The sequence below is a fragment of the Lontra canadensis genome, unplaced genomic scaffold, assembly GCF_010015895.1.
Source record: "Lontra canadensis isolate GAN:19392208 unplaced genomic scaffold, GSC_riverotter_1.0 scaffold65, whole genome shotgun sequence".
NCBI lineage: Eukaryota > Metazoa > Chordata > Mammalia > Carnivora > Mustelidae > Lontra > Lontra canadensis.
In genome coordinates, this window is record NW_022631059.1 from 4371591 (window position 1) to 4385451 (window position 13861).

General features: G+C 56.5%; 1 protein-coding gene across 1 annotated transcript in view; it reads left to right on the forward strand.

Annotated features, from left to right (window-relative positions):
- Positions 1-13861, forward strand: part of APCDD1L (APC down-regulated 1 like) — a 118652-nt gene that overhangs the window by 63482 nt on the left and 41309 nt on the right. The window contains exons 3-6 of the mRNA XM_032878712.1: positions 5648-5770; positions 7364-7414; positions 9917-10037; positions 10769-10937. Coding sequence (XP_032734603.1) covers positions 5648-5770; positions 7364-7414; positions 9917-10037; positions 10769-10937 — 464 coding nt within the window. The remainder of the gene's footprint in view (positions 1-5647; positions 5771-7363; positions 7415-9916; positions 10038-10768; positions 10938-13861) is intronic.

The window sequence follows — 13861 nt, forward strand, 5'->3', positions numbered from 1 at the left end:
CCAAGAAGTCTCACTTTTGATGAGTCAAAGGCTCAGAAACGTTGCCCAAAGTCATGCTCCCCGTGAATGGCAATGCCAGGAGAAGAACTCCCTCAGACACCCAAAGCCTCCCTTCTCCCCTGAGGCAGGAGCCTCTCCTCAGCCTTGGTATCGACACTGAATGTTCTTTTTTATTTTCATTTTTTTAAAGATTATGCCACAGGGAAGATTCCTATGAATCTTTTTTCTTTTAAGATTTTAGTTATTTTTCAGAGAGATGGAGAAAGAGAGTGCACAAGCAGGGGGAGCGGCAGGCAGAGGGAGAAGTAGGCTCCCTGCTGAGCAAGAAGCCTGAAGCGGGACTCCATCCCCAGATCCCGGGATCATGACCCCGCTCTGAAGGCAGGCGCTTAACCAACTGAGCCACCCAGGTGCCCCAACACTGAATGTTCTCCTTTCTCAGGTAAAATGGTCTGGACCAACCCATTCTCTCTACAATCCACCTGTGAGCCCTGGTGGGTCTAAGTAGCTCCAACCTGTCCATCAGTCCTGAATGGTGAGGACTGACTGGGTGTTCTGTGGACAGACCTACTGGCATCGGACTGGGTGGCTCCTCCAGTGATCCCACAGCCAAGCATGAGCAGCCCTGGCAACACAGAGGCTGGGGTGGGTGGGGGCACCTGGAGATTTAGAGGGAAAGCCAACCCCAAGCCTCCAGTTAAGCCAGCCTGGCAACCCTAGAGCAGCAACCTCCTCTTCACTCAGTGAGAGGCTTCAACCCTCCCCACCATGTTGGCTGTGTGGCTACTCCTAGGGGAACACAGGGTCCCACCCTTGGAAGAGTGCCCTTTCAGCACAGGAACTATGATGCAGCTCCCCAGTTTGGGAATCTGTAATCCAAGGGTGAGTGAATGCATTAATGATCACTACTAATTAATAAATGTGATGATACAATGAACAAATGACTCAGCTTAGGCACCACCCAGAACAATTGTGACAACTGTGATGTTAGTCATTCTACCCATCTATCCACCTGCCCACTGTACCTGCCTCCCATCCATCCATTGATCCATCATCCATCCGTCATCCATCCATCCATCCTTCCATCTACCCACCTACCTACCCGTCCCCCTAGTCATCCATCCACCCATCTGTCCCCCCATCCATCCATCTACCCACCCACTCACGCATCCATCCATCCACCCTTCATCCATCCATCCATCCATCCACCATGTTCAATGAACACTTATGCCGGGTGCTGGGTTAAGTCCTCTAATGCCTCCCAGCTCCTACCACGGCCTGATGGAGCAAGAAGACGGACGGGTATGAGGAATCCTGGGTAGGGGGAGTTTCTGGAAAGCCCAAGGCATCTTCGCCGGGGGAGGCAGGTGAACAAGAAGCCATTCAGGACCCAAGCTGTTTAGAATAAGGCTAAGCAGCCAGACTGTCAAGTCCCAGACCACTTCGTCATCCAGGCTCCATCTCACACCGGCTGTGTGACCTTTGACTCTTCTCCAGAGCCTCCGGACCTGAGAACACTGGATCCTCTACCCCAAGCTCATGTCTGCAGACACCGACTTCTTAGTCCCACTGGGCAGCGCAAGCATCATCCCCATTTTCAGAGGAAGAAACCAGGAGTCAGACCGAGCGGCAGAGCTGGGGCTAGGGTGAGGCCAGCGAGATGCCCGGGACTCAACATGTGAGGGGGCGCTCACTCTCAGGCTCGTATAGGTGCAGGGTGAGCGTCTGAGAGCGAGTGACCCCTTCCATGTTGCGCCCTGGGTGTCTCGCTTGCCTCGTCCTAGCCCCAGCCCCAGCCAGCTGCTAAGTGGTCGCATTAAGAAGCACGAGCACGTCTTCTGAGGCAAACCCAGTGCTCATTCTGTACCACTGCTGGGCTCATTCATCCGTGCAGCAAAGATGTACTGAGCCTCCGTGACACACAAGGTATGAGCTGGGCACAGGCGTGCACTGGGACAAGGGGAGGAAGGCCAACACCGTGGCCATTACCTGATGGCCTTGGGCTCCCCTGGACGGCAGGAACATGGTTTCCCTGCCTCAGTTTCTCCATCTGGAACATGGAGGTCCCTGTGAGGATCTGGCCTATGTGACACTCTGTAGGCAGGAATGGTCATCAAGAGGGGTCCAGCCACCCTGGCCTGGCCCTCACTTCATCCGGGGCTGCCCCCCACCCTCCCCAACCAGGGAAGCCAGCCTGGCTGTTTATTTGGTTATTAGATAACCAGGTCTGGGCACTGCTTCTTTGATCAGACACCCCTGATAACAAGCAGAGCAAACAGACCATTTTATAGCGAGATTTCATGGGGCGATCGTACCTTCCCACGGTGTTTTCAGCAGAGACAAGGATGCGGAGGTAGGTGTTTGGTGGGGAGGGGAAGGAAGAGGCTCTGTTCTCCGGTGCTTTCCATTGACCCCTCACTCCCAGACGTGGATATGGGGGAGGGTGGGTGGGAGATAAGAGCCAAGCCTGCCCGGCTGGCCTCCTCCTCTCCCATCACGGACACCCGGCTCAGGGAGGCCTCCCTCACGTTGGCTGTGCATGGCCCCAAAGCAACATACCCTGGCCCCCCTCCCCCACCTCCACACCCCCCATCCGCTGCCCCCCTGACTCTGATTGCCTGGGGAGGGTCCCTGCAGTTAACAACCGGAAAAGCCCAGCTCCAAAGGCCAAAATGTGATCATGCCCATGGATGTGACTCAGCCAGAGCAGGGGCTTGAGAAATAATTTGCTTGTTCCCCAAACAGCCTTCTAATTTCCAGCATTTCAGATGTTCTCGGGATTGCTCTGTATGCAAGAAAGGGGTGAGGGGCGGGGCATATACCCCCCTTCCTCTGGCAAAATGCACGGTCGGTCGGGACAATATAATCTTTTGTTTGTTTGTTTGTTTGTTTGTTAAAAATAAATATATGTTTGAAACCCGTAAGTTTGAGCGCTGGCTCCTTCTTTGTCTTGTTTGATCTCCTTGTAACGAGAGCAGAGTCGTGTTCAAACTGTTCATTTTCTTTCCTTTTTTTTTTTTATTTTCAGGAGTAAAATCTGCTTTAGACCAGGTAGCTCGCTGCCTGCACTTCTGTTCCCTAACCGGGGAAAGAGGGAGCGTCCTGTCCTCTCCAGACGCCCTCTCCCGAGGGGCCCCTGCCATTCCCTTGAAGAGGGCCGGCTCCCACCCCTCACGGTCAGTCTCCACAGGGGGGTCTAGCTAGGACTTAGGAAGTGCTCTGTCCCCATGCTTCCCCCTCATCCCGAAGCCTCTTCCAAAAAAGGCTGTTATTATGGCATGGGTTTTCCCCTTTAGGATCTTCAGGCTCGGAATGGAGACAATAGCGCAGGGAGACGGGACACCCCCAAGGAGACACAGAGCGTCCTGGTCACAAGCAGCGTCTCTGCCACCTTCCAGCCATGTGGCCTGGGGACAGCAGCCCAACCTCTCCAAATTCAGTTTCTCCATTCTGTAAAACGGGGCCACAATAATTCCTACTTCTCATCAGGTCCTTTGGATGTAAGGTATGCGCGCCTAAGGCACCTCGCCCAGCCCAGGTTCTCGCTACACCCTTGGCAATCCTTCTCATTTATAAATAAGCCAGCCCAGCAATTCCTAAATGGGCACCATACTTCTCGAGGAAGTCGCACATCTAAGAGCAGTACAGTAAGTTCTAAAAACCCCAGATTATCACCCCACCTGGGACATCCATGTCACAGCCCCACCCCACGCCAAACCCCGTCAGCAGTCTGAGACTTGAAAGCACCTGCATTCGGAAAGCCCAGAGAGCCTCCCTCAGGTCTGGCCAGGGCAGCGCGCAGGTCTTGCAACCATCCGGAGGTGTACGTTCTGCAGATGTAAAGACACATAATTACCACGAATAACCACAATTATGCAATCATAAACAATCATCCTGAGCAACTCCCCTCCCGCCACAGAAGTCAGCCGTGCCACTCCAGGTTCTTCTGTGCAACAGCCCAGGTGCCCGGGGAGGGCTGGACTGGCCCCGTGATGGCAAGGCTGCTCTGGTCTCATGCTGTCCCCTGCAAAGCAGAGAGCCCAGAAAAATGTCATTTTCAGGAAGGGGACTGATTGTTTCTCTCACATTTCCATTCGTGTAAGATCATGCTGTGGCCTTATTCTGCACTTTCCACTCATCTCTGCTGCCCCCAGAGAAGAGGGAAGTGAAGACCCAGCTGGGTGGGGGTGTCCCCAGATCGAGGATCCCTGACATTGCAGTTAGCTGAAGGGCTCCCAGGGGCCTCACCTAAGCTTCTGGCAAGGAAGCCAAAGGAGGGGTGCTGTCTTGGAGCCCCCCACGACAGGTGCGAACCCATCGGTCTACGAATCCTTCAGAGGGCAGCCAATGGCTTGGAGTGCACCCTGGGCACAGATGTGTCCTGAGGTCCCCTCGCCCACCTCGGGGCACAGCCTCCATCTCTTGTCTTCCCTCCCCCTCGATCGCCTCACACTTCCCTTGGGTCCTGTCTCTCCTCTTTCTCTCTTTCCTGAGTCTCCTCCTTCGTTCTTTGTCTCTGTTGCCCCCCTTTCTCCCTTCCAGTCCTCCTTCCCTCCCTCCCTCCTCTCTGGGTCTCTCTTTTTTCTCCCTCTCCTCTGTCATCCCAGCGAAAGGCAACCAGCATGGATGGATCCTGCATCTACGCACCCCAGCCCCCAGGCCTGCCCCACACAGCTTTGCTTTCCGGCACCCAAACGGTCCATGCGGGCAGGAACAACCCGGCTGAAACCTTCCAACCCCAGTGATGCCTTCTCTCTGCCTCATTCACAAATCCAACAGCTGGCAGAGGACCTCCTTCCCAGATGCTCACCACCTCCATTCAAGTCTTGCCTGCCACTCAGAGAGGTGCCCCGGCCTGGGGTGGGGAGCAGGAGGTGACTAGTTTGGGGACAGGGTGTCTGTCCTCCCCTCCTCCTCCTCCTTCTCCTCCCAGCTGCCTGCCTCTGGGCTGCCACCCTAAACTGACTCACTGGGATGAGAAGGGGGTGGTTGGAGGAGGAGTTGGGGTGGGGGAAGGAAACCCGCCCTGGTCCGCTCCACACTGTTTGCCTAGATGTTCTCTGGAGCAGGACGAGCTAATTACAGGGAGGCTGCTGGCTGCTGGGCACCCCGGGTTGGCCACTTTCACTGTGTTCCTGCGCTTACCAAGCTCCAAGTTGAGGAAACTTTTCCAAGAGAATCTGAAAGGCCTGACTAGAAACATTGGGGGTCCTGGGGCCCAGCGGGGCAGAGAAGAGCCTCCCACCAGCCCCTTGCCCTTCCAGGGATCCGCGCATGGCTAGGGGTGCTCTTTGGCTGTAGACGTGCGCACGGCTCTGGCTCGGCCTGGGCAAGAGTTTGAGGGAGGCCTCTGTGCTCACTGCGAAGACTTTGCGGGAGGCGAGGACCAGAGGACGGAGGGGGTCGGCTGGGGGGTCTGAATGGCAGGAGGAGCCGCGCCAGAGGGCTGGGCGCGCGGCAGGGGTGTGCGCGCAACGCCTGGGGCTGTCTCCACCTCTTCTGGCAAGTTGGACCTATGAGTGCGCAGCTCGACTTACAACTATCAACAGCCTGGGCGGGTGAGCGCGTGTGAGCGCCGAGGGGGGCTCAGGACCCTTGCAACTTCTTCGCGGGACCCCGGCTGTAACGCCAGCGTCCGCCGCCGCAGGAGAACTCCGCGCGCGCCTCCTTTCCAAAACAGTGGAGGCGCCCCGGAGGGGCCGTCCTGCCAGCCCGGACGGGATGCCCACAGCCATGCTCCCCTACGCCTGCGTCCTGGTGCTTTTGGGAGGTAGGTGCCGCCCTCCCTCCACCGGCTGCCCGAGTTCGGAAGGGAGGGAGCTCGCCGTCTGATGTTACTGGGAAGCCCGAGGGGACTGCTATGTGGGCCTGTGGGCTGGGCAGGTGATGCTGCGCTCTGCGCGCTCTTGGGGGCTGCAGCGCTCTTCTCTGGCCTCACCTGGCCTGCGCCTACAGCACCTCCAGGGTCCAGCACCACCGGGCAGTGCTCCGCGCTGTGCGCCTGTGGGGGCCTGGTCTCCAGGCGCCTGGGGCAGCCCCTTGTGCCAGGCCCCAGCGGGGGCCGGGGCTTCCAAGAAGACGCAGGAGGATCCCAGGCCCACTGAGCAGCCCAGTGGCAAGTTCTGAGCCCCGGATCCCTTAGCCCAGAGCTGCAGGTTCGGTCTCGCCCACTGAATCCCGAAGCTGTGGGTGTTCAGGGTCTGTGCCCTGCAGCAGAGCTTGGAGCGTGCAGTGTCCCTGAGCCCATGCTGCTGTCCAGTAAGCCTGATGGCGTGGAGGGAGGGCAGCCAGAGGACCCCGGGGAGAGGAGGCAGTGCCTTCTCCAGGACTAACTGCTCTCCTGCTGGCCCTCTCTAGGGCGTGGGCATGGACAAAACTCTCTGCAAATGCCACCTGACCACGGTGTGTCACCATGAGCCAAAAGGACAATAACAACCATAGTCGTGGAAGGGTGTACAGCCCCCGGGCTCAGCCCCGAGCACCCTCACATGGTTCAGGATTAAGAATTCTGGCCCTGGAGTCAGCTCACCCGGCTCAGAACCCAGATCACCGTCAACCTGCGTGGCCTCGGGCAGGCATGTCCATTAGCTGTCTTAGCCTCAGCCTTCTCATCAGTCCCGTGGGCTTACAGAATCCCCCCTTCACCTAGGACTGTTGTGAGGTCCGCAGGGAAGCACTAAGCGCGCTGTCTGCACCAGGGAAGTACTCAGTAGGGGGCAGCCGGTGGGATGGGGCTGTCGGCTCCCACCAGGCTCGCTGCTCCATGTATAGGCAAGGCACGTCTGCTCTACCTACAGGAGCTCATCAGCTACGCTCTTTGCTTCCCAACCCCCAATTTCTAAGCAGGATATTTGAATAAGAGACGAAAGGGGCCTGAAAGAAGGTCAAGGGAGGGCTGGGTTAGCAGTGTGAGACCCCTCACAGCGACGTCCACCCACCCGAAGGGGCTCCTTTGCCTCCTGCCGGGGCTGGAAGGGAGCAGTCCCACAGCTATCCTTTGCCTTGGAGTCCTCCAACCGTGCAAAACCAGGCCGGGCCACCCTGCTGGTCCCCCGAGGGGCGGAGGGAGCAAGCGAGGACAGAGGGCAGGGTGAGAGCCTGTGCAAGGAGGTCCCGCACTTTCCTCTGGGTACGGAGGTGGGAGGAGGGCAGGGAGGAAGCCCTCCACCTCCCTCAGGATGGTGCCATTGAGAGCAATAGGGCAGATCATCCCAGAAACCTTTGGTCTTGGTCACAGCACAGGGCTGTTGTCTTTGGCGGGCGCCGAAGTCTCGTCACGCCAATGAAATCACTGGAGGTCTCGCATCGCGGCTTGCTCTCAGGGAGCCCCTCCGCTTCGCTCCCTGGCGACTTTTCGCCACAGCAAGTGCCCCAGAGGCCACAGGAGAGACGCTGGGGGGCCCGGTGGCCCCGGGTAGGCAGACGGAGGCCCCTCCACAGCCCGCCGCCCCTCGAGGCCAACACAGACCCTAGAGAAGGGAAGGGTCCCATGCAGGCAGCCTTCACACTCCCTGCTCCCAACCCGGGCACCATTCTCCACTGAACGCTTTCTTCCAAAGTTCTTTTCTCCACTGGCTGCATCGCCAGACACCAGATCCTTTTGCTTTCGTGAAAGGAAACAGAACCCACTTAATCCTTGAGATACTTACATAATTTCGGTACCTGAGCTGGGGCATGCCCGAACGTCAGGTCTGCAGTTGTGCAAACGCGGTATAGGGTGGCACACGAGTACCGCCGCCCAGTGAGTTCCTACTGAGCACGCGCGCGCGCGCACACACACACACACACACACACACACACACACACACAGGGTTTCTCAACCTCAGCACAACCAATACCGAGATCCAGCCTGTCCTCTGCTGTGGAAGCCCTGTAGGATGACCCCTCCCCTACCAGAGGCCAGCAGCAGCATCTTCCCAGTTATGACAATCACAAAGGTCTCCGGACACCGCCCTGGTGTCCCCTGGGGCTGGGGGGTAGGTTGGAAAGGGGGCAGGGGCAAAACCGCCCCGGTGGAGACCCACTGGTGTGGCGAGAGCCAACTGAACTGGTAGCTTTTCCAATGATTCTGTCAAAATCACCGGGTCAGATGAATTTTTGTTATTTTTGCTCTAAGCAATCAGGAAATCAAAGGCACCGTGAGGCCCCAAGAAAAACAACACAGCTTAGGGAGTTTCTAATTTGGACGCTGATTTCTCCCTCCCTCTTGTCTCTGAAAATGTCCTCCTTGGGGACGACGGGAGCAGGGCCGTGGGTCGCGGTTAGCTCCCGCCACAGCAGACTTTCCCCCAGGCCCCACAGTGCCAGACGCATCCTGTGCCAGGTCGCCAGCCTCTGGCTTGGGTTCGCTCCACAGCAATTTCTGGCTTTTAAAAATCTCCTTACTCAACAAGTTATGCTTGAGGGGGAAAAATGAAAAAAAAAAAAAAACCCACAGCTTCTTTTTTTTGTCTCCCCCCTCATTTGTATTTCTTTTTGCTAATTTCAGTCCTGCTTTTATCTCGAGCCATAGACTTGGGGATGGCAAGTTATCATTTCGAGCCAGATTAACTAGCACCGAAGGACAGGCTATTCCATAATAAATGAGTCGTTGATGTGGGACTCCGTTTCGAAACTGGGGATAAAAACTGGGAAGAGAATGGACTTAAATGGGCTCATCCGAAAATCAAATGTGAATAAAGATCGGTAATTGAATTAGTTATTCAAAGCAAAGAAAATTGCCATCGGAAACTTTCCCTTGCTGGGGACGGGTCATGGTGGCGGGCTGTTTAGCTTCTCTCCTGACCAGTGCTCTAATCTCCAAATTCCAAGTAACCAGCTGAAGGCAAATAGAGCCACTTCCTTAATTTCAAAACCATCTGGATGGCAGACCTGTTAGAAGCCACACATGAAGAAACACTTGGGCGATGTACTGGAAGTTAACTATGTTAATGAAAGCTTCAAGCCAGAATGAGCCCCTGATAAAACCTTCCAAGACACACTGCTTTCACCACCAGAGCCGCCCTGGGAAATGAAGATCAGTAGCCCCGTGCAAAGGAAGGGAGGGCACGGAAATCAGTTTGAACTTGAGGACAACAGAGCCGAGCTGGGGGGACAGTCGGGGAAGACCTAAATTCCAAAGCTGGCACCTGGGGGGTGGCCGTGAATTGTGATCGGGGGTTGGTGCGGTTGTTCCTTAAACCAGAATGGCTTTCAGGATCCCTCTGTGCAAAGCAGGTCCCCTGTCCTCCTGGGAGAGTCAGAGAATTTCCAAAAGACCCTGATCCAGGAAACTGTAAACGCTAGTAAGTGAGCTGCAGAGCAGGGTAGGGTGTGAATGTGTCAGAGAGACCAGCGTGTCTCAGACAATGTCAGACCTCCCAGGGGGAGGGCCAGCCTGGGGTCCCGAGGGTACTGAGATGGCAAGGGCGGGGGACGGAGGGACAGGACTGCTGTGCAACTGCGACCTCCACCTGTGCGCCCTGAGGCCGGCTGGGCGGGTCTGAGTCCCACGCGGCTGTGTGTGCTCTGGGGAGCCAGAGAGTAGCATCTTGGGAACTGGGCAGACCCAGTTCCCATCGTAGCTCTGTCACCTTCCCATTCTACCCCTCCATCCCCATCAGTGAGTTGGGAAGAGTGACTGGTGTAGCCTCAAGCTGTGCTAGAAGGGTTCAGTGGTATGTTCTGGGGTCAGGGCTTGATGGAGACCCTCCAAGCTCCTACCAGACCCTGCAGGAAACTCGCCAGCACACACCCCTACTGCCCCCAGGGAGGGAAGAGGCAGGCCCCTGCTCTTGTCGCCGGTCCAACCTGCATTTGCCTGAGTCTCTTAATGTCCGTCTCCTTCCCACTCTGCTGTCCTGCGTGTCCCCGAGACACCGTGGCTGCTGGAATGGTACCGACCACTGTGACAAAATGAGTCATTGCTCGTCTTTAGGGGTGACGCAGGCTCAGCTGTCCTTGTACGCTGCCTCCTATGATCCTGAAGCCTCGGCGGCCGTCCCCGGTCCCCTTCTCTGTGGAATGGGAACTCGGGCAGCACATACTGATGGTGTCGGGTGAGGCCAGTGGGGCGGCGCCCATGGGAGGCTCGGCTCCACCGCCCGGCCCTGGGTGCCTCGCTGTCTGCGCATCACCTGCTGGAAGGCGGCGCTGAAGATAGGGTCAAAGGAAGCAGCTCCCTGTCCTCACGGAAGTGTGAGTGAAACGGGTGACGAGATCCTAAATGAGCGATTCATGATGGGAGTGATGAGCGCCACACGGAGTGTGTCCAGGGGCATCTAGCCGAGGCTGGGAGGTGACATGGCAGGTGAAGCCTGACGAAAGAGCAAGGGTTAACTGGAGGAGGAGGAACAGCATCGGGGCAGAGGGACCGGCAGGTGCAAAGGCCTAGGTGTGGAAGAATCCGTGTCGTGTGGGGGACCACAGAGGAGGCCCCTGGGGCTGGTGAGAGGAGAAGGAGGGGCCGGGGCAGATGTGAGCTCAGAGGTTGATCAGGGGTCCATCATGGAGGACCCTGGGGGCCTTGGGAAGGAGCTGGGTTTTGTGTCAAGGGCAGTGGAGCGTCCACTGAAGGCTTTTTGGCAGCGGAGGAATGGGATGGCTCCAGAATGAGTGAGTTTCCCATCACTGGAGGTATCCAAGAGCAAACCGAATGATGTGGGGGGCAGTGCTGGTAGGAAGTTGCCTGGACTTGCTTCCATCCCCAGATGTCCCTGAGTAAAAGGAGCCCCACCACCCTCCTTGCACAGGACACAGGCTTTTGACTGTTGTTTCTGGCCCCCCACAGATCCAGATCCCCAAATCCAGAGCCTGGTAGTAATGCTGGGAAGGGTGGTGGGCTTCGCTACCCAGTGGCCCACATGTCCCCCGGGCCCACATTCCACGTGGCACCCGTGTCAGCCACAGGACCCACGGAGGCAGTCCTGGTGTGGCCCCCAGCTTACGGGGCTCCCGGGGTGAGGACTGGTGGGACACACAGCCCCTCCCCAGCCACCGCCGCTCGGTCATCGCTCTGGCTCCCGTTCCTCACCTCTTCTCTACCCCGTTGCCGACGCATCTAGTGGCGGCTCTCAGGCCCTTCCGGGGTACACTGAGGTTTAAAGTGCTCCCGTTCTGGGGCGCCTGGGTGGCTCAGTGGGTTAAAGCCTCTGCTTTCAGCTCAGGTCATGATCCCGGAGTCCTGGGATTGAGCCCCACATGGGGCTCTCTGCTCCTCAGGGAGCCTGCTTCTCCCTCTCTCTCTGCCTGCCTCTCTGCCTACTTGTAATCTCTGTCTGTCAAATAAATAAATAAAATCTTAAAAAAAAAAAAGTGCTCCCATTCTGTCAAGATGTAGGGTGGAGGAAAGCGTACCTATGGCATCACTCAGGAAGTGCGGGACTCAGTCTCAGCCACACCCTCCGTCCGGTGCAGCTGTGGTCCCCCCTAGTCCCTCTTCTCTCCTCCCCTTCGGGTGCTCCTCCACCCCCAGGTGACCTCACCTCCACGCGTGTCACAGACCAGCTCTCTCCCCTTCAGAGAAGACGGCGGTCTCTAGCTACCACCGTGCGCAGTCACATGAAGTCCTTTCTACTGCCCTCTCCACACACACACAGGCTGTTCCTCCGGCTTACAACTCTGTTCCCTTCCCCCAGCCTTCCTGTCACCTGCCCATCTGGGTATAAATTCCTAACAGTGGAATTGGCACAGCAGAACGTGTGTGACATTCTTTCACTGGGCTTCCTTCCCAGTGGGTTGCCCCAGTCAACACTCCGCACAGACAGCCCACGGGAGCGCCAGTTTCCACCCTGGCCAACCCTGGTCATTATCATTCTTTAAGAATCTTGCCGGCAGTGATGCTTGGTTATCTAGGTTTGCAATCCTTTGATTCCAAGCGGACAGGAACATCTACTTGTATTTTATGGGCCCCTTTTATTGATTTCCTTAGGGTCTCTCTGGTCATGTCCTTTGCCCATTTTTGTATTGGACCTCTGAAAAAAAATCTTCTTGTTGTTGATTTGTTGTTGCTCTTTATATATAGAAGATAAACTGTGTCCTGTGGATATTGCAGTTTTTTTCAGCCTACCATTCGTCCTCCCAAGCTTTCCACCTCCTTCTCATACGCAGCAGCACACATTATCAGCTTCGTGTGCATGTTTCCCCAGAGGCGAGACTAGATGGTCGGGTATTCTTACCATAACTGACCACATGTTGAGTGTTGTGCGAGAGACAGAGAGACAGAGAGACTGACTTTCCCTGCAGAGAGGGGCACAACTCAAGTGCTGTGCCAAGGGCACTTGGACGCTTTCCCTGCTTTGATTCTCATGACCCCATCCCCACCCCGTGTGATGGGCATATTTTATGGAAGACAGAGGCAAGCCCAGGTACCTAGGGCCACCTGGCAGCAAGCCCAGGGCCCAGACTCATGGGCCACGGAGCTTTGTGCCTCAACTGCCCCCTGCCAGTGATGGTCCAACTCCAAGCCCAGGCAAGGGCTTCCCTGCCCTGTTGCCTCCCTCAAAGAGCCAGGGTTGGGTACCAAGTCTGGGCACCGAGAGATGTGCTCGCCTGAGGCATCTGGGCTGGTGGTTTCTCATGCAGGGAGCACAGAGCAGAGAGGCATGCTGGCTAATCAGGGAGTCGTGGAAGCAGGAAGGACCCTGACTGTCCATCTGCAAAGATGGCAGAGTGGGCTGGGCTCTGGAAGCCCCTTCCCACATTCAAACTCCAGCTGTTCCCTGGCTTGCTAATTACTTGATCCTTCTTGCCTCAGTTTCCTCCTTTGCAAAATCACACCTACACAGGAGGTTGCTATGAGGAGTCAGTGAGACTGTCGGGGACGCAGTGTTAGCACAGTGCTTTGTGGGGGTCACTCCCACCATCACCGAGGCATAGGACACTGCCTGCCCGTTCCAGCCTTGGGAGCAAGCTACTGGTTCTTCCGGACAGCTGCAAGGCATTCTGGGACAAAAGGAGCATGACTGGGGTGGCGGGGCGGGGCGGGGAGGAAGGATCAGAGATGACGGCTGGACAGGGTCAGAGGTGGAGAGGCATGCAGAACACAGGTAGGGAGGTTAGAAGCCCATGTGTAGCTTCCGCTGTTTGCTGGCAATCCGTGGCCTTCCTTGACTTTAGATGGGCCCCTCCCGTGTCTGCCTGTCCCTGTCTGTCTGTGCCTCCTCACCCCTTCCTGGAAGGAGACCGGTCACCTTGGACGAGGGTGCCCTCATCACACACCGCAGGACCTCATCTTAACTATTTACATCCATAATGACCCTATTTCTAAATAAGGTCATGTCTTGAGGTACTGGGGGCTAGGACTTGAATATATTGGGTGGGAGGGAGGCAAATCAGCCCACGACACCTTGTGTTGTATATGAAGGACCCACTGGTGGGTGGGATGGCAGCGGGCGTTTCTGGGAAGTGGAGATTCTAGAAGTTACATGATGAGCCTGCAGCGGAGAGTTTGTGGGGCGGGGGGCAGTGTCAAGCCAGATCCAGGGACCCAGGGAGGGAAGGGAGGCCAGGAGACCGAAACCAAAATATTCCACCACTAGGCAATGACCTGCATAAATTGTGAGGGAAAATCCCCCACAAAGAGTTCCATGTACAAAAAACACTGGGTGATATGGAAGATATTTCTGACATCACGTTAGAACAAAACCGCAGTGTCTGTACCTTTGATCTTGGTTTTATGTGCATTGGCAGGGGCTCCCTTATTCTGTAAAAATGAACTAGAAGGGGGCACCCAGGTGGCTCAGTCGGTTAAGCGTTCCACTTTTGATTTCTGCTCAGGTCATGATCTCAGGCTTGGTCATGATGGAGTCTGGTGTTGGGCTCTGTGCTGGTCGTAGAGCCCGCTTAAGATTCTCTCTCTCCCTCTGCCCCTCCCAACTCCTTT